This window comes from Cygnus olor, chromosome 17, assembly GCF_009769625.2.
Source record: "Cygnus olor isolate bCygOlo1 chromosome 17, bCygOlo1.pri.v2, whole genome shotgun sequence".
Taxonomy (NCBI): Eukaryota; Metazoa; Chordata; class Aves; order Anseriformes; family Anatidae; genus Cygnus; species Cygnus olor.
Window position 1 is genome coordinate 3,367,140 of NC_049185.1, and position 18,089 is coordinate 3,385,228.

General features: G+C 58.3%; 1 protein-coding gene across 1 annotated transcript; it reads left to right on the forward strand.

The window, feature by feature from the left end:
- Positions 1-10,631: 10,631 nt before the first annotated feature.
- On the forward strand, positions 10,632-17,285 carry LHX5 (LIM homeobox 5). Its single transcript, XM_040577060.1, has 5 exons — positions 10,632-11,217; positions 12,910-13,133; positions 14,143-14,420; positions 15,158-15,323; positions 16,917-17,285. Exons 1-5 carry the CDS (start codon positions 11,045-11,047, stop codon positions 17,282-17,284), a joined length of 1,209 nt encoding a protein of 402 aa, XP_040432994.1. The 5' UTR covers positions 10,632-11,044; the 3' UTR covers position 17,285.
- The last annotated feature ends 804 nt before the right edge of the window (positions 17,286-18,089 follow it).

Here is an 18,089-nt window from a genome sequence, read left to right on the forward strand (position 1 = left end):
CTGGAGACACACACATACAGCAACACCATGCCAGAAACGGCAGTTCCCCAGGACCCTCTCCTGTCTACCAGCACAGGACCACCGGAGCCAGCTCTGGTTTCGATGGTTTCACCATCCTGCAAGGAATTTCCCCACTACAAGCTTGTCTGCTTTCCTATTAATCACTTAAGCTCCTGCAGCGAGGAGTCCCATGGGCAGCTCCGTGCCGGGAGGGACAACCCCTGTGGCTTGTCTTAAATTTTGCTTCCACCATCTCCAGCTCAGGATGGGAAAGGGTATTTAACCTTGTGCTTTCTCCTGCCAGCTGTAGCATGTAGGGAAAGCCTTCAAGGGCAGCACAAAAAGGAGAGCAGGAGCTCAGCAGGTCAGCCAAGCTGCCGCAAAGCACGTGGGTGAGCAGCATCTGGTCCTGAAGCAGCCCCATGTGGGGAGGGATGAGACGGGGCCCCAAACCTGGGCATGGGACGGGAGAGTCTCCTGGGCTCGCAGGCACCAGCACATCCCTCAGCCCCCCATATCTGCTTTGGCTGGGGCAGGACTGGGACCCCAGGAGCCCCCCCCAGCCCCTGTGGGCACCATGTCCCCCCACTTGCAGGGTCCCTAAAACCTCAGCGTCGAGGTTGTCTCACAAATACGGGGCAGGATGGCCTCACCTCCTCCATCGCACGGCTGCTGTCCCCAGAACCAAGTAGGAACATGGGGGAACCAAAGGGACAAACCCCTGTGCGAAGGCAAACCCTGGACTCGATCCCAGACCCTTTACCAGCCAGTTCCCAGCAGTGATTCGGGGATCAGAGGTGGCACGAATTATAGTCACCTGTCTTCAGCTGTCATACCAGAGGTGGTTATTTGATGAGTTTTTGTGACCATAACATAAGACTTTCAGCTCTTTTTATTTATTTTTATTCTCTTTTAATTGTTTTCCTTCATTTTCTGGGAGAAAGTAATATAAACTGGGAGAAGTAATATAAACCAAAGCCCTCCTAGAGCACCCTTCGCTGCTAAATGCATGCACACAGATATTTTGGAACAAAGCCTGAAGGTTTGGTGCATGGTCACAGCCAGGGAATAACCCCAAACCTGAACATCTCCCAGATACCACCCCCCCACCATGAGAATCCTTTTTAAGACGGGCATTCCAGGACAGATATTTTTATTTTCCTTCCTCCTGTGCAGTCACAACTTCAACAAAAGGGGAAAAGCATTTCCCTTGCCCACACCCGGTGGCATGGGAGAAGGGGGGACACCCAAGAAGACCAAGTGGTGGCAAGCCGGATCTCCGCAAGGCAAAATAACAAAAAAAAAAGCCCTTTTATGATTAACGAGGAGAGTGATAGGACCGAGGGCGATGGCAACTTCTCCAGCATGAGCTGCGGGAGGGGAGGTGCTGCCAAGCCCAGTGTCGCGGGGCAGGATGCCGAAACCACCAGCGCTCCGCAGGAGGTCGGGCTGCGTGGTCGCCGGGGTCCCTTCTGGCCCTAAAACCTCTGAATCTATTGACGCTCTGAGGCTTCAAAAGCAGCAGCTGCTCCTGCGCAGCACCTAGTTCTCAGAAGCGCCTGGAATAATGGATCCATATTGTGCCAATGCATACTAATGTTAATATACATTTGCGGCACACAATGTGGTGGCTTCGGAGACACCCGGGTGTCAGATCGAATCAGCGTCAGCGACACAGCGCGCCAGGACCTCGCGGCAGGTCCCTCCTGGCTTCTCCACTGGGAAGCCATCGCTCCTTTGAAATTATTGTGTTTACCCCTTGTGTGAAAAAATAAATAAATAAATTGTCCCAGGCTCACCACAGGACCGGCGTCGGCAGCTTGTCTGCTTTCCAAAGGGTTCGAGGTGCAGGTGTGGGGGAGAAACAAAGAGGGATGCTGTGCGAGGGGTGACCGGAGAGCTCCGAGGTGCAGCCTCCTGCACCCAGCTGATCTCCTCTCATGCACCAGTGCAAGGAAACTAAGATCCAGGGCCAGGGGCTGCTGCCAGCTCCGTCGCAGCCCCTGCTCAAGCCCCCAGAAGTTGCACAAAGTCTCCACGAGCCCAGGACCTGCGCCTGCCCCTGCTGGGTCTCATCCCCACCAGCGCTCAAGCGCAGGATCAGGTTGGGGTTCTGCGGAGAGAACACAGCCTCTGGGGCTGCCGCTGTGTATTCAGGATGCTGGGGCAAGGAGGAGCAAGCCCCCACCTCAGTCAAGCTCCCTCTGCACCCAGAGCAGCGTGAGCAGAGCCGGGGGGGTGCACCTGCGTGGTTTGGGGGATGGCACACGTGCGTCTGCATGCAACGCCTTCACGTTTGTATTTACCCGTACAGACACTTCGTCTTTCCGTAATAAGCATGCCTGCATCAGCCTGGCCTCCGTTCCCTACCCAAATCTGCACGAGCCCATACAGGAGGCTGCCCAAAACATCATTTGTTCGCGGGAAGGTAATAAAGCAGAGCGCCGCCCAGCAGCTCCCTTCTCTGAGGGCTCGTTGTTCCCCTCGCTGAGCCACCCAACCGCCCCAGTGCCGGCGACCAGGGGGCTTTGTCACCGCCCAGGCACTGCAAGGGTTAAATCCATCCGCACAGGAGCTTTGGGACTCACCTGAAGCAAGGCTGGGGGGCACCGGAGGCTCCTTTGGGGGCTCCTTGGGGGGTCTCTGCCCTGCAGAGCATCCCCGGGGCTCGACCCCGCCACCAGCTGGCCCAGGTGAGGAGCCCTCCCCGCCTCCAGCTGGAAGAGGGAGATGGGAAACCTGTCTGCCCCCGCGCTGCTTTTCGTCCTGCTCCAGAATTTAAAAAAAATAATAAAAAAAATAAAAAAGGATGAGAAGCATTTAAAGAAAAAACATGAAGAAGCCAACTCCAGCTGCCTCCCCAGCCCATGGGGACTCTGCTCTCCTTCCAAGCCTCCAGCTCGCCCCCCAGCCCCACGGGGACCCTGCCCCAGGTGACGGGGACCCACCTGGAGCAGAGCCCCTTTTGTGCCCCAGGCATGGTGAAGAAGGGAGTGGGGACAGCAGGAGGAGAGGGGAAGGGAGAAGAAAGCAAGGTCACCACGTGTCCAGGTGACGGTGACAGCCCAGGGGGGTACCGAGCCCTGAGCCCCTTTATTGAACCCATGGCAGAGGATGTGGGGGCACCAAGCTGGGTGTTGCAGGGGGGGGCATGTTATAGGGTGGTTGGGGTGTGTGTGACATGACGGAGGGCTGCGTTAAGAACCAGGTCGGTGTGGGGAAGGGGATCTGAGTGCACGTGTGCGTGCCCAGGAGCAGGAAGAAGGGGCAGGGGGCAGCTGGCGGTACCCCCCTCCAGCCAGGGGAGGCCGGGGGGGCAGCTGGCAGCCCGACTTCTCGCTGTCCTGGGGGGCTCCACAGGGGGATTGTGCCGGAGGAGAAGCAGGACGCATCCCAGCATCACCTTTCTGCAACACCCAGTGTTTGCGCTTCTTTTTGTTGGCTGCCTGGGTCCCCCCGCGGACCTGGGGCTGCCACATTTTCGGGGGGAGCAGGGGCTGCGCGTGCCCGCCCCGCCGCTGGCAGTGTGGTTTTCTGCTTCAGTCCCAGCAGAAGAAGAGCATCGTGCTGGGACCCCCCCGGGGCTGGGGCCGGCGGGGTGCTGGGGGCACAGCACGGCTCGCGGCGGAGCCGGGTGGTGGACGTGGGGGCTCCGAGGGTCTTCCCCTCAGATCGTCACGTCTGCAAAATTTCCGCTCGTTTGGCAAATGGACCTCTCTGTGGGAGGAGGGAGAAGGGGGAGAGGGGGGGAGAGATGGAGAGATCGGTGCTGGAGGTGTGTGTGTGAAATGGGAGAGAAAATGAGGGAAAGCGGGGGAAATAAAGGGGATGTGAGGGAGGAGGAAAGAAAGAAAAAGAAAGAAAGAAAGAAAGAAAGAAAGAAAGAAAGAAAGAAAGAAAGAAAGAAAGAAAGAAAGAAAGAAAGAAAGGAAAGAAAGAGAAAGAAAGAAAGAAAGAAAGAAAGAAAGAAAGAAAGAAAGAAAGAAAGGAAGGAAAGAAAGAGAAAGAAAAAGAAAGAAAGAAAAAGAGAAAGAAAGAAAGAAAGAAAGAAAGAAAGAAAGAAAGAAAGAAAGAAAGAAAGAAAGAGAAAGAAAAAGAAAGAAAGAAAGAAAGAAAGAAAGAAAGAAAGAAAGAGAAAGAAAAAGAAAGAAAGAAAAAGAGAAAGAAAGAAAGAAAGAAAGAAAGAAAGAAAGAAAGAAAGAAAGAAAGAAAGAAAGAAAAAGAGAGAGAAAGAGAGAGAAAGAGAGAAAGAGAGAAAGAGAGAAAGAGAGAAAGAGAGAAAGAGAGAAAGAGAGAAAGAGAGAAAGAGAGAAAGAGAGAGAGAACAGGAGTGGGAAAATAAAAATCAAAAGGAGGAAACAAAGAAAAATAGGAGGAAAAAAGAAAAAAGACAAAGAAAGAGGAAAGAAAAAGGAAAAAAATGAAAAGGAAAGAAAGAAATAAAAAGAGGGAAAGAAAGGAAGAGAAAAAGAGGAAAAGGGGAAAGAGGGAAAAGAGAAAAAGAGGAAAAAGAAAGGAAAAAGAGGCAAACGAAAGAAAGAGAAAAAGAGGTAAAGAAAGAAAGAGAAAAAGTGGAAAACAAAGATAGAAAAGAGGAAAAAGAAAAAGCAAAAAAGAGGTAAAGAAAGAAAGAGAAAAAGAGGAAAGAGAAAGAGAAAAAGAGGAACAAAAAGAATGAGAAAGTGGAAAAATAAAGAAAAAGAAAAAGGGAAAATAAAGAGAACTAGGAAAAGGGGAAAAAAGAGCAAGGAAAAGGAAAACGAGAAAAGAGGAAAAAAGAAAAAAAAGAAAAAAGAAAAGAGAGAAGAGAAAAACGAGGAAACAGAAAAAAGAAAAGAGGAAAAAGAGGAACGAAGAAAGAAAAGAGGGAAAAGAGAGAGACAAGGAAAGGAAAAGAGAGGGTGGAAAAAAAAAGAGAGAAAAAGAGAAATCGAGAGAGAAAAAAATAAAAGGAAGGAAACAAACGGGGGGGAGCGAAAGAGCGAGAGAGGGAACGGGGCCGGGGGGGCCGGGGGGGGGCCGGGGACGTTCAGGACCCTGGAGAGGGCCGGGGGCGGGGCGGGGGGGGCGGGTTGGGGACATGGGGGGGGCGGGTTGGGGACACGGGGGGGGGGCTGGGGGACACCGTGGGACCCCCCCGGGGGGTTCTGCAGCCGGTGCCGGACGCGCTTCGGAGGGGGCTTCGTGTGTGTCCCCCCCCCCCGCCACGGGACCCCTCGCTTCGGCCCCGTTATATACCGATGGGGGGGGGGTCGGGGTGCCCGCACCCCCCCGTGCCCCCCACCCCCGTGCCCCTCCCGGGAAGGCCCCGCAGCTCCCAGCGGCACCACCCGGCCCCAGCACCCTGCCCGCGGGTGCGGGCCGTGCGCCCCCCCCTTTTCCCTATTTCCCACGAAAAAATCAAGGCTGGGGAATGGAAACGTTGGGGGGGGGGGGGGTTGGGGGCACAGCCCGACGGGGACACCCCCATCTCCTCCAGCCCTTCCCCACCCCCTTTAGGCTCCCATTTAGGGTTCCCATTTGGGGTTCCCATTTAGCGTTCCCATTTACCCCAACCACCGCCCCCCGACGGCAGCAAGGGGCGGGGGGGGGGGCGATAACCCCCTAACCTCGGGCTTTTCCCTCCTCGGGCTGGCCACCACCAAACCCCCAAGTGTCCCTTGTCCCCCCCCCCCCTTATCCCCCAGCCCCCCCCTCCCCCAGTCTCTCCGGGGGGCTCCTGCCCCGACGGGCCCCCCCCCCCCCCAACGCACCGGCTCGCTCCGTCCCGCCGCAGCTCCGCGCTCGCCGCCGCCTTTTCTCATGCAGATCCCCCTCCTTTCACACCTCCCAAACAAAGGCAAAGCGGGGGCATCGCCTCGCCGTGTCAACACACACCCTCATTAGCGCCGCTGGGGCGGGGGGGGGACGGCCCCGAGCCGGGGGGGGCGGAGGTCGCACCGACGGGAGGGTGCGGCAAGCCGAGGAAATTTGGAGAGGGTTTTGCGCTCCCCCCCCCCCCCAAAAAAAAAAAAAACCACGCCACCCCAAATAAATTAAGTTGCCCAAGCTCAGGTTCGGTTTATTGCAAGGTGCAAGGGGGAGCGGCACAAGCGAGGATCCGGGGGGGGGGTTTGGGTTTTTTTTTTTTGGGGGGGTCCCAAATCGCGGGGATGGAGAGCCGGGGATGGGGACGGGGCCCCGGGATGGGGCTGGAGGTCGGGGAGGGTGGGTGTGGGGGCAATTAAAGCCTCTCCAATTACCGCCACCGGCGGAAATTAAAGAAATATATATGTAAAAGAATTAAAAATCAAGCGATTCAAGTAGATGTGGGAAGGGAGAGGGGAAAGCGGTCGGAGAAATCCCGACCGCCGGCCCCGCTGCCGCACCGGGAAAGGGCTGGGGGCTGGGGACGGGGGTGGGGGGACAGGGGGTGGGCGTCGGGCGGCCGGGGGGGTTGGGGCCGGCCGCCCCAAAAGCCGGAGAGCCCCGGGGCACCGGGGGCTGCGGTCTCCATCCCGCATCCTTCCCGCTTCTGGGTGTTTTGGTTTTTTTTTTTCCACTTCTCCTTTTTTTTTTTCCTTTCTCCTTTTTTTTAATTTTCCTTTTTTTTTTTAATTTTCCTTTTTTTATTTTTTCTTTTTTAATTTTCCTTTATTTTATTTTTCTTTTTTTATTATTTTCCTTTTTTTAATTTTCCCTTTTATTTTCCCTATAAACGGTCCCCAGGAGCCTGATCCTGGAGCCCCCCCTCCTCTCCTGCTGCCCCTTTTCGTTTGGTGCCGTTCCCCCCTCCGAAACCCGAGGATGGAGCTGGGAGGGAAGGCACCGATAAACCCGTTAAAAACACGAAAAAAAGGTGAAAAAAAAAAAAATCCCCTCGTTCTTCGTTTGGATTTCGTTTTTTTCTTGTTGGTTTTGGGTTGGTTTGATTGTTTATTTGTGTGTTCCCTCCCCCGCTGTGCACAAAAACACCCGTGGCGAACAAACCCCCCCGGGTCGGGCTCCCCGGCACAGAAAAGGGGAAGAGAGGAGGGGATTTGGGGGGGCACGGAGAAACCGAGGGGGCGCCGGAGCCCATCCTGGGGGCTTGGGGTTGGGGTTGGGGTCCCTCCCGTGTTGGGGTCCCTCCCCACCAGGGGGCTGGGGGGCTCCGGGGGGGCTGCGGCGGTTCTCGGGGCTCCGCGGCTCCGCACCCCCCCAGCACCCCGCACCTCTCGGAAATTTCCACGTCCCCTTTTAACCTTGGTATTAATTTAGGACGGATCTTTCTAAACGGCCCCGCAATGCATTCAGACGCTGCTGGAGGTTTATCTTTTTTTTCTTCATTCTTTTTTTTTTTTTTTTTTTGTACCGTGGGTTATATTTACACCCAAAACAAAATAATTACACTTTTGTTGGAGAGAGAAAGCTGGTGATTAGGCTGTGGCTCTTTGCAGCAAACCCTTTCTCAGTGGTACACCAGGACAATTTTTCACGGCTGGGTGAAATCAGACGCGGGAGGTAATGAATCCTGTGAGCTATTTAAATTTACAATTTGTAACGCAGTCACTCAGAAACGCCTATGGCCCGGCGACGAGATGCTTGCTGGGTTTGTTTAATGTTAAAACGGCCCCGGCCCCCTTTTACCGGGGAGAGGAGGGGGCGGCTGCGGCTTCCTCCGGCCCCGCTCCACGCTGCACCCGAAAATAGGGGAAATCGGGAAAAACCTCCACCAGGTCGGCGGCGGAGCATCCTAGCAGCTAGATAATTAATTACAAAACACCGGGGGAATATGCAAACCGCGTATTACAAATTCTACAGGGCTTAACTGATTGGAAACAGATTATTATCTTGTTTGTCTTTTGTCTGTTTCACTTATCCCTCTGCCGTCTGTTGTGTTGTAAGTTGATACACTTTATTCTTGGAAGGGGATTTTTTTTTATTATTATTTTTAGGGTGTAAATTCCATCGACGTCTTCTACAAGCGACGCCGCTTCTCCGTGCGTTCCCTGTTAAAACACAACGGGTTCATCAGGTGCATCAGTGTGCCGCTGCCTCAACCACCCCGGGGGAATGTGGCCAGCGGGGGTGGGCTGGGGGGCTCCTGGGGTGCGTTTTTCTTCTCCCCTCCCCGTTGCCTTTATTTGTTCCTTGACTTTCAAACGAAACGGGGAGCGGGAGGGGGGGAGAGGCAGCGCCCGGCAGCGCCTCGCCCCCCCTCCGACCCCCTCTCGCCCCGTTCTTGGGTCTGGAGAGGTCCCGGAGGGTCCCCGGGGGTCCCCGGGAGGTGCCCGGGAAGGTTCCGAGGGGACCCCCGGGGTACCCGGGGTGTCCTGGGGTGGTCCCGAGGAGGGTCCCGGGGGTGTCCGGGGGGGTTTCTCGGGAAGAATCCGCCAGCCCCAGGGAGGGGGGGGACACGGGAGCTCCGCCAAGCCGTGGGAACGGGGGTGCGCGGGGCGCACAAGCTCCGCACCCCCTATCCGGCACCCCCGCGCGTTCCCGTGGCAGCGTGTGCCCGGCGCCTCCCCACGCCCTCCCGGTGTGTCCCCCCACCCCAAAACCGTTCCCCACCCCCCACCCCCGTGGAACCGGGCCCGAGCCCACCGCGGGCCGCGGCCCCCGACGGGGCGCACCGGCAGCCCCCCGCGGCCGGGCTGTGCCCGTGGGAAGGGCGCGGGTGCGCGCAGCAGCGCGGGCACGCTGCCCCGGCCTGGCGGTGTGCACGCGTGGGGGTGCGTGTCCACGCGTGTGCGCGCACCTCCCCGCGGGCACACGCCTTTGGGCACCCGCACCTACCTCGGGAACAAGTCCGTGGGAACGCGGCTCTGCTGCGCGGCTTCGGGGCGCAGCGCGGGGGGGAATTGCCGGGCCCCCCCCGCCCGGGGCAGGTATTGGGGCCGGTACCGGAGCCGTGACCCCCGGCCCCGACCCTCCCCGAGGTCTCTCCCCGGCGTGGAAATTCAGCGGCGAAACCCCCCCGAGGGCCAACTTCGGGCGCAGCGCGCTGGGGAAGGGCGCAGCGGGCGCTCCCCTCGCCTCCTCCCGTCCTGCTCCTTCCCTCCTCAACCGGTCCCTTCTTCATTTATTTCCTTCTCTCTCCATCCTTCTCACCTCCTCTCTTTGTTTTCCTTCGTTTCCTTCCTTCCTCGCTCGCGCTTTCTCCAGCTTTCCTTTTCGTTCCCGTGATTTTCCATCCTTTCTTTCATTCCTTCCCGTTTATTTCTTCTTTCGTTCCCATCCTCCCGATGGTTTTCCTGCCTGTTTTCTTCCCTTATTTTATTTTATTTCTTCATTTTTTTTCGTTCATCTTTTCCTTCCTTCCTTTACCTTTTTTCTTTCTTATTTTCTTTTTTATTATTTTTCGTTTTTCCTTCATTCCTTCCTTCCGTTTTCGTTTATTTTTGTTCTTTATTTTTTCCTCACTCTCCCCGTTCCTCTCCCGTTTTTCTTTCTCTTCTCTCTTTTTTTCTTGTTCCTTTTTCTCTGTTTTCGCCTGCAGGTTTTTCTTTTTCCTTTTTTTTTTTTGTCTTTTTTCTTTTTTCGTTTCTTTCTCCGTTCTCTTTTTCTTTACCTTTTATTTTATTTCATTTTCTCGGTGGCCTCCTCTCTCCGTATTTTCTCTCCTCCATCCTCTTGCCCCGAACCACACAAATCCGCCTCCCTTTCCCTTTCCCGGCGATGCCCTTAACGCTGCGGATTTGTTTTTTTTTTTTTTTTTTTTTTGGCGTTCCGCCGCCGCTCTCCTCTGCCCGGCTGCGGGGTGGCTCGGGGGGCTCGGGGGGGTCCCCAGGGGCCGGATCCCCGGGGGCAGCCGGTTCGGCACAGCCCCGCCGCACCTGCAGTTGGGGAGGAAAAAAACAGCGGAGAAGTGCGGCGGCCCCGTCCCGGCCTCCTCCTCCTCTTCCTCCCCTTCCTCCCCTTCGTCCCCTTCCTCCTCTTCCTCTCTTTCCTCCCCTTCCTCCTCTTCCTCCTCTTCCTCGCCTTCCTCCCCGTTCATCCCCGCATCGCGGGGCCCCCACGGCATCTCCACAAAGCCCCGCGGGGGGCCCGCAGCTCAACTTTGCGCCCCCTCCCTTTTTCTTCCCCCCCCTCCCCAAAATCCTCCCCCCCAATTCTCCCCCCCCCTCCCTCGTTTCTTTTACCTCCCAGCCCGGCCAAAAAAAAATAAATTAAAAGAATAATAATAATAATAATAATAATAGCAACACTAAAAGCGATCCCATCCAGAAAACAGGTGCTGCCTTCCCCATCCCGAGCTGGGATGGGGAGCCCTCCCCGAGCATCCCTCTGGGATAAATTAAATTGTAGAAGGAGGGAAATTAAAAAACAAAAACAAAAAAAAAAAAAAAAAACAATTAAAAGCCTGAGCGGAGCCCCCCGGGCGGCCCCCCCAAGCCAGGTGCGTACTCACTTGGCGGCGCAGGTACAAGCCACCCTCAACAATAGAGGCGCGTTGTTTTTTTCCCTCTGTGCCAAGCGCAGGGCTGGAGCCAATTTAGATATGCTATAAATTAAGAGGTTGCCATGGCCACCGGGATGCCATTGGCCACCGGGCGGCCGACGCGGGCCACCACGTCACCAAATCTGAATAAGGATGCGCGAATTAACTAAGGCGGGGGACAAAGCTGGCCATGGGGACAGCATGAGAGTGGCGGCGCGGCGGCGGCGGAGCACAGCGAGGCACCGGGGCTGCCGGCTGCAGGGGGGGCGTTCATGCACCCCTCCTGCCCTGCCCGCTGCCGCACAGCCCCCCAGCACGACGGAGGGGCCGGGGGGGTCCCTTCGGGCTTTTTCGGGGTCCTTTTGGATTTTTTGGGGGGGTCTTTTTTTTTTTTTTTTTTTTTTTTTTTTTTTTTTGGCTTTTGGGTTTTGTGTTTTTTTTCCATCCCCGCCGGAGGGAAGAGGGGGAAGAACTTGACAGCTCCGCTCCTCTCCTTTAATTTTTGAGATTTTTTTTTTCCCTGGTGTGTTCTTTTTTTTTTTATTATTTTTTAATTTTTTTTCCCGACGGGTGAATTTTTGTGAGACCTCGCTCGGGGCTCTGACTTCTCGGTGGCGAGGCTCCTTTCCCCCGGCGGAGGTGATGATGGTGCATTGTGCGGGCTGCGAGAGGCCGATCCTGGACCGCTTTCTGCTCAACGTCTTGGACAGGGCATGGCACATCAAATGCGTCCAGTGCTGCGAGTGCAAGTGCAACCTGACCGAGAAATGCTTCTCCAGGGAAGGCAAACTCTACTGCAAAAATGACTTTTTCAGGTGAGTGGAACCCCCCCAAATAAAAAACAAAAAAAACAACATACCCCCACACTGAGGGGATGCGGTGCGGCCGCCGCTCCCAGCCCGCCGGGGAAGAGGAGAGGGGCTGAGGGGGCTCCCCAAGGGATGGGGAGGGCTCCCCGAGAGATGGGGGGGCTCCCCAAGGGATGGGGGACTCCCCAAGGGATGGGGGGGGGCTCCTCACGAGAGATGGGGGGCTCCCCCTGAGAGCTGGGGCTCCCCCCCCGGGATCTGGGGAGTCTCCCCTCGAGATCTGGGGGTCTCCCCCCATCCCCATCCGTCCCTCCCGGGAGCTGGGGGTCTCCCCTCGACAGCTGGGGGGCTCCTCCTGGGTTCTGGAGCTCCCCGCCCGGGATCTTGGGTGCTCCCCCCATCCCCGTCCGTCCCTCCCGGGGCTCCAGCCCGCGGTACCCGGGCAGGGCGCGGCGAAGGGGGGGCCGGGGGCTGCGCTGCAGCCCGAGGGGGGGCTGTGTTTTATCTCCCCCCCCCCCCCCGCCCCCCGCTCCTTGTGTGACCTTGCCTCCAAAAGCAGCCGGGCCCGCGGCCCTCTCCGCCGTGCCCCCCTCCCCGCCCCCCCCTCAAAAAAAAAAAAAAAAAAAAAAAAAAAAAAGCACAAAAAAACCCACCCCGGGGCCCCGCCGAAGCCGGTGCCAAAATCTCGCCTTTTGCCACCAAAACGCTGCGGGCGGCGCTTCCCCGCCGGGCCGCTCCTTGGCCCCCCCCAACCCCCCCTCCTCCCGACCCCGGCCCCCCCCACCCCCTCCCGCTCCGCCGCTCTTTAAATGCCCCTAATGACTCCGATAAGGTGCCGGGGAGGAAATTAGGGGCCGGGATGGGAAGGGGAGAATGACTTACGACCCCTAATGCTTTCACTACATCAACGTCACGGGCGGCAGCGCGGGCGGCAGAAGTTGTGCCGAGGCCAGGAGAAAAAAGGGGGGACCCCCAGAGACCCCCCAACCCCGGACCCCCCCGACCCCATTCCCCCCGGGCCTGGCAGCCGCAGCCACCCCGCGGGGTTTTTGGTTTTCTCCTTTTTTGTTTTTTATTTTTTATTTATTTTTTTTTTTCTCGAGGAAATCGTTTTCCGCATTTTTTCGTTTCCCCTAGGAAAAATAATAAAATAAATAAATAAATAAAAATTAGTAAAAAGAATAAAAAGGGAAAAATTAAAATAAAATAAAACATCGGCCGGGGAAAAGCGCTGCGCGAAGGGGAGGGAAGCCTGAGCTGCTCGAAGCGGCGGCTCCGAGCTGGAAAAATTAAAATAAAATACAACGGGGGGGTGGAAGGGGGGGTGCAGGATGGTCCCGAGCCCCCGGCCCCGGGGTGCTTTCGGGCCCCGCCGCCCCCCCCCGGTTTGCTCCCCTTGCTCCCCGCTACCCAGAGCGCCCGGCCCGGTGCCCTCCGGCCGCGATGTGTGGGGATGGGGGGGGGGGGGCACGAAATCTCCCCCGGCTGGGTATGGAGGGGAGAAGCCCCCCTTTCACCCCTCCGTCCTTTTGGAGAGGGTGCGACCCCCATGGCCCCTAGGAGAGGACCCCAAACCCGAGCTCCCCGGGGAAATGGGGTTGTGGGGTGCGCAGTTTTCCCGTGCGGGGTCCCAAAAATCGTGCCTCTCACCTCTCCCTTTTTTTTTTCCTCCCCCCCCCACCCCCACCCCCACCCCAGGAGGTTTGGTACCAAATGCGCCGGCTGCTCCCAAGGCATCTCCCCCAGTGACCTGGTCCGGAAAGCGCGGAACAAAGTGTTCCACCTGAACTGTTTCACCTGCATGGTTTGCAACAAGCAGCTCTCCACGGGCGAGGAACTCTATATCATAGACGAGAACAAATTTGTTTGCAAAGAGGATTATTTGAACTCCCCCACCCTGAAGGAAGGCAGCCTCAACTCAGGTACGCGCCGCGTGGCCTCGGGGACACCGAGGGGGACGCATCCTGCGCGGGTGCCCACCGGCGCCCACCCTGGTGCCGGGCTTTTTCTTTCTGGCCCCACGTTCCCCCCGTGGAGCAGGGTTGGGATCGGGGCCAGACGCCTTCTAAGCCCCCCCGTTGCTCCCCACGGATGCTCGTGGTGCCCCCCATGCACGCCCACCTCCCCCCTTACACCGAGCCCCCCCCCTCCCCCCTCGAGTGTGCCCGGTGCCCCCCGCGCCGCGGGCCTGATCCTTCGCCTCCTTTCACCCAGAGGCAAAGCTCCCATTTGACTTCCTTGGAAGCTGTCTCTGCGGCAGGACGGCAGGATCAGGCCCGCTCGTGCTGTCCCAGCAATGCCAGCCGCCCGTGCTCACCCCCTTCCGTGGGCTCTCTCTCCGTCCAGCACCCGGGGCCGGATCCTGCCACGCCAGTCAGTGGGGCCGCTGCTGCGAGCGAGGCGAGTAGAGCTTGGCCTGGGGAGGGTGCTGGCATCAGGGTCCCGGGGGGGCAGTGAGGGGGCGGCTGGGGGGGGGGAGAGCCAGGCTCAAGGCAGTGACTGGACCCCCCCCAAATCCCCCCTGACCCTCGCATTTCTCCCAGCGGCGCATCCCCGGTGCGAGAGGCACGGTGGGGGGGAGAGGGGCAGCGCCGGGGGCTGCGGTGTGCTGGGGGGAGGCTGCCCCCTCCCCAAAAAGCCCTCCCCGGTTTCCGAGCCCCCATGCAGCTTTCAGGGGGGGGCTTCATAGGGTTGCCAGCTCAGATGTCGGCGTGCGGGGCCGGACCGGGCGATGCTTGCCACGAGCTCCGTGCGCTGTTTAGGGTGGGAGGGCAAAGGCGATCCGCACCCAGCACCCCCAAAACCCCCCTCCCCATTTCCTGCAAGCATCCGGGCTCGGTGGGAAGGGGAGGGCAGAGGAGAGGGGGGTCGATCTCTCTCCTAAGCCATCCGCCCCCCCCCCCCCCTTTCCTCTCTGGGTCTCCTTTACAGTGTCCTCATGTACAGACAGGAGTTTGTCCCCGGATCTCCAGGACCCCATGCAGGACGACCCCAAGGAGACGGACAACTCCACCTCGTCGGACAAGGAGACCACCAACAACGAGAACGAGGAGCAGAACTCGGGCACCAAGCGCCGGGGGCCCCGCACCACCATTAAGGCCAAGCAGCTGGAGACCCTCAAAGCCGCCTTCGCCGCCACCCCCAAGCCCACCCGGCACATCCGCGAGCAGCTGGCGCAGGAGACCGGCCTCAACATGAGAGTCATCCAGGTGTGTGTGTCCCCCCCCCCCCCCCCCCCCCCGCCATGTGACATCACGGCTCCGACGGTGACGTCATTACCTTGACGGTGACGTCAGGGTTGGGGTGGTGACGTCCTCCCCCGGGGGTCGAGGCGGGGTGGGATGGGGAAGGAGGGCTGGCGGGACCCCCGGTGCCGAGCGTTGGCCACTGGTGAGGGCAGGAGGCGCTGCCCACAGTGGGGCAAGGAGAGGCCGATGGTTCCTGCCCGGCGCTGTCCTGCTGTTGTTCCCCACCCCAAAAAAAACAAACAAACAAAACAAAAAAAAAAACAACCATAAAAGTCCCAGTGGAAATAGAGGGATTAACAAGTTTAATAGGGCTAATAGGGGAGGGCGCTCCCGCCGCACTGGTGCCGTCCCCTCTCTGCTCAGAGGGCAGCAGGGGCAGCAGGGACGTGTGTGCCCCCCCGCGTGCCAGTCCCCGGGTGCATGAGGGGGGCAACAATTCAGCCCCCCCCCCCTCCTCCAGCCGGGAGTACCTTTGGTTCGGGTGAGGGAATGCCCCAAAAGAAGGCAGCCAGGTCGTCCCTTTTATCCCCATCCGTACCCGGGAAAGCCCTTCCCAGGCGGTTACAAGATTTTTACCCCTTTCCCCAAATCCCTGGCTGATTTATTCTGGGGGGGGGGGGGGGGTTGGCCCAGAGGATTTGGGGAGGTGTGCGGGGGGGTCCTTAGGGGCTGACGCCGGCCCCCCCCCCCCGCCGCAGGTCTGGTTCCAGAACCGCCGGTCCAAGGAGCGCCGGATGAAGCAGCTGAGCGCGCTGGGCGCCCGCCGGCACGCCTTCTTCCGCAGCCCCCGCAGGATGCGGCCCCTGGGCGGCCGCCTCGACGAGTCCGAGATGCTCGGCTCGACGCCCTACACGTACTACGGAGGTGAGGGACCGGCTGCGGGAGCCCCTTCCCCTTTCTCCATCCCCTTTCTCCATCCCCTTTCTCCATCCCCTTTCTCCATCCCCTTTCTCCATCCCCTTTCTCCATCCCCTTTCTCCATCCCCTTTCTCCATCCCCTTTTCCTTTCCCCTTTTCCTTTCCCCTTTTCCTTTCCCCTTTTCCTTTCCCCTTTTCCTTTCCCCTTTTCCTTTCCCCTTTTCCTTTCCCCTTTTCCTTTCCCCTTTTCCTTCCCCCTTTTCCTTCCCCCTTTTCCTTCCCCCTTTTCCTTCCCCCTTTTTCCTTCCCCCTTTTTCCTTCCCCCTTTTTCCTTCCCCCTTTTTCCTTCCCCCTTTTTCCTTCCCCCTTTTTCCTTCCCCCTTTTTCCTTCCCCCTTTTTCCTTCCCCCTTTTTCCTTCCCCTTTCCTTTCTCTTTTTCCTTTTCCCCTTTTTCCTTTTCCCCTTTTTCCTTCCACTTTTTTCCTTTTCCCCTTTTCCTTCCCCTTTTCCTTCCCCTTTTCCTTCTCCTTCTCCATCCCCTTTCCCCCTTTGTTCCTCCCCATCCCACTTCTCCCCTTCCCTCCCCTCCCCGATCCCCGTGCTGCTGCCAGGCTCGTGGTGACGGTGGCGGTGGCGGTGGCAGCGGTGGCAGCGGTGGCGGCGCAGCCCCTCTCCCGCGAACAAAGCCCCAGCTGCGGGCTTTTGTGCCCCTTTCAGGACGCATTTGTTCCCATTACCTCCCGGGCCCGCAGCATATGGAAGGTCACCGCCGCCCCCCGATGCCCCCCGACGCCCCGCCGGGACGGGACGGGCAGTGGGGAGCCCCCACGGCATTTGGGGCAACATCTCCTAGTTTTGGACAAAACGCCCTCACCACCTCCCCTACACCCCTACTGCTGCCCAAGGGCCCCGGTGCTGCGTCTCCAAAGCTCCCCTGAGACAAGGGGCTTTGGGGGCACCCCTTGAGGTTAGGGTCTTGATCCCTTCCAGGCTGATAAATATGAATATGCTCCTCAGTATGTATATATGAATAATATATTTATATGTATTTATATATACATATGTGTTATATATATATGTATTTTATATATACGTGTTAAATATATTTTATTTATATATATATTCCCCCATGTGTATTATATATTCCCCATTTATATATTTCCCCTATCTCCCCATTATATATACACACATTTCCCCCACTCCTTTTATTTGTATATATACATGTGTGTATATATTTAAATACACATAAAAATAGAAATATTTCTACATCTGTATATACTTTTCCCCATTAAATAACGGGATCACGCCCACCTCACCCCAGCTGCCCCAGCCCCTCGCCCTCCCCTTCCCCCATTTCCCACCCCACAAACGCCGCAGCATTAGGATGTTTTTTTTTTCGGGGGGGGGGGGGGGGGTGTCCGTTTGCCTCCCTGCTCAGCCCCAGTGATGCTGAGCACCCCAAAAGTGCTGTTTTGGGGTGGGGGTCGTGACGGGGTCATGCCCATCATGGTGCGGGGGGGTCGGGAGCCTTGCGTCCCGCGGGGGCTCGGTGTGAAGGCACCGGGGGCCGGCTCCAACCTTTCCCCCCCGCCCTTGCAGATTACCAAGGTGACTACTACGGGCCGGGAGGCAACTATGACTTTTTCCCCCACGGGCCCCCCTCCCAGGCCCAGTCCCCGGCCGACCCCAGCTACCTTCAGAACTCAGGACCCGGCTCCACGCCCCTGGGACCCTTGGAGCCCCCCCTAAGCGGACACCACTCCTCAGAAAACCAAAGGTACACGGATATGATCTCGCACCCCGACACCCCCAGCCCCGAGCCGGGGATGACGGGCTCGCTGCACCCCATCCCGGGGGAGGTCTTCAGCGGGGGGCCGAGCCCCCCCTTCTCCATGTCCAGCAATAGCGGCTACAGCGGGGCGCTCGCGCACCCCAACCCGGAGCTGAGCGAGGCGGCGGTGTGGTAGAGCCGGGGGGGGGACGCGCCCCCCCCCCTCCCCCCAAACCCCCACCTCACACCTCCCTCCAGCCCCCCGGGGCACACCGGATCACGGACACCCCTCCTCTCCCCCCCAGAAAAAGCCCAACCCGATGCCACGGCCGCCCTCCGATGCCAAAACGCATCCTCCCCGGCACCACAGCCCCCCCCCCCCCCCCCGGATGCTGGGGGCACCCCGCTACCTCCCCCTCCCCACACTGTGCCCCCCCTTTTATTAGGGGGGGGCAACACAACGTGCCCGGCCCCGAGACCCCCCCTCGTGCCCCCCGCCGGTGTCGGGACCACCACCTCTCGGACCAAAGCTGAACTCGCCTGGACACGGGTCCCACCGGTGCCGGGGGGCTGCTGCGGGGCTCCACCCCCCCCCCCCAGTGCTAATTAGCCTCTTTTGAATTATCCCCATCCTTCGTCCCAATATAACGGGGCCGGGGGGGGGACACGGGGAATAGCAGGACCCCCCCCAGCCCCTCGCTTTCGTTGTTCCCCGTTTTGTTCCCCAGGAGGAGGTGGGTTGGGACCCGCTGGGTGTTTTTTTTTTGGTGACAGAGAGGGGGAGGCCGCGGGGGGGGGAGGCCGGGCGGGGGGGCTCCCCGAGCAGCCCGCTGAGCTCGGCCTCCTAAATTTTAGGGGAAGAGGGGGTGGGGGGGGAGGTGAAGAAGCGCCTGGGACCAGAAAGAGGCAGAAAAATAAATAATAAAAAAATAAAAAAAGGAGACAAACAAAGAAACGCGGCACAAAACCGGCGCACGGCGCAAACGAAGGCCGAGCCTGAG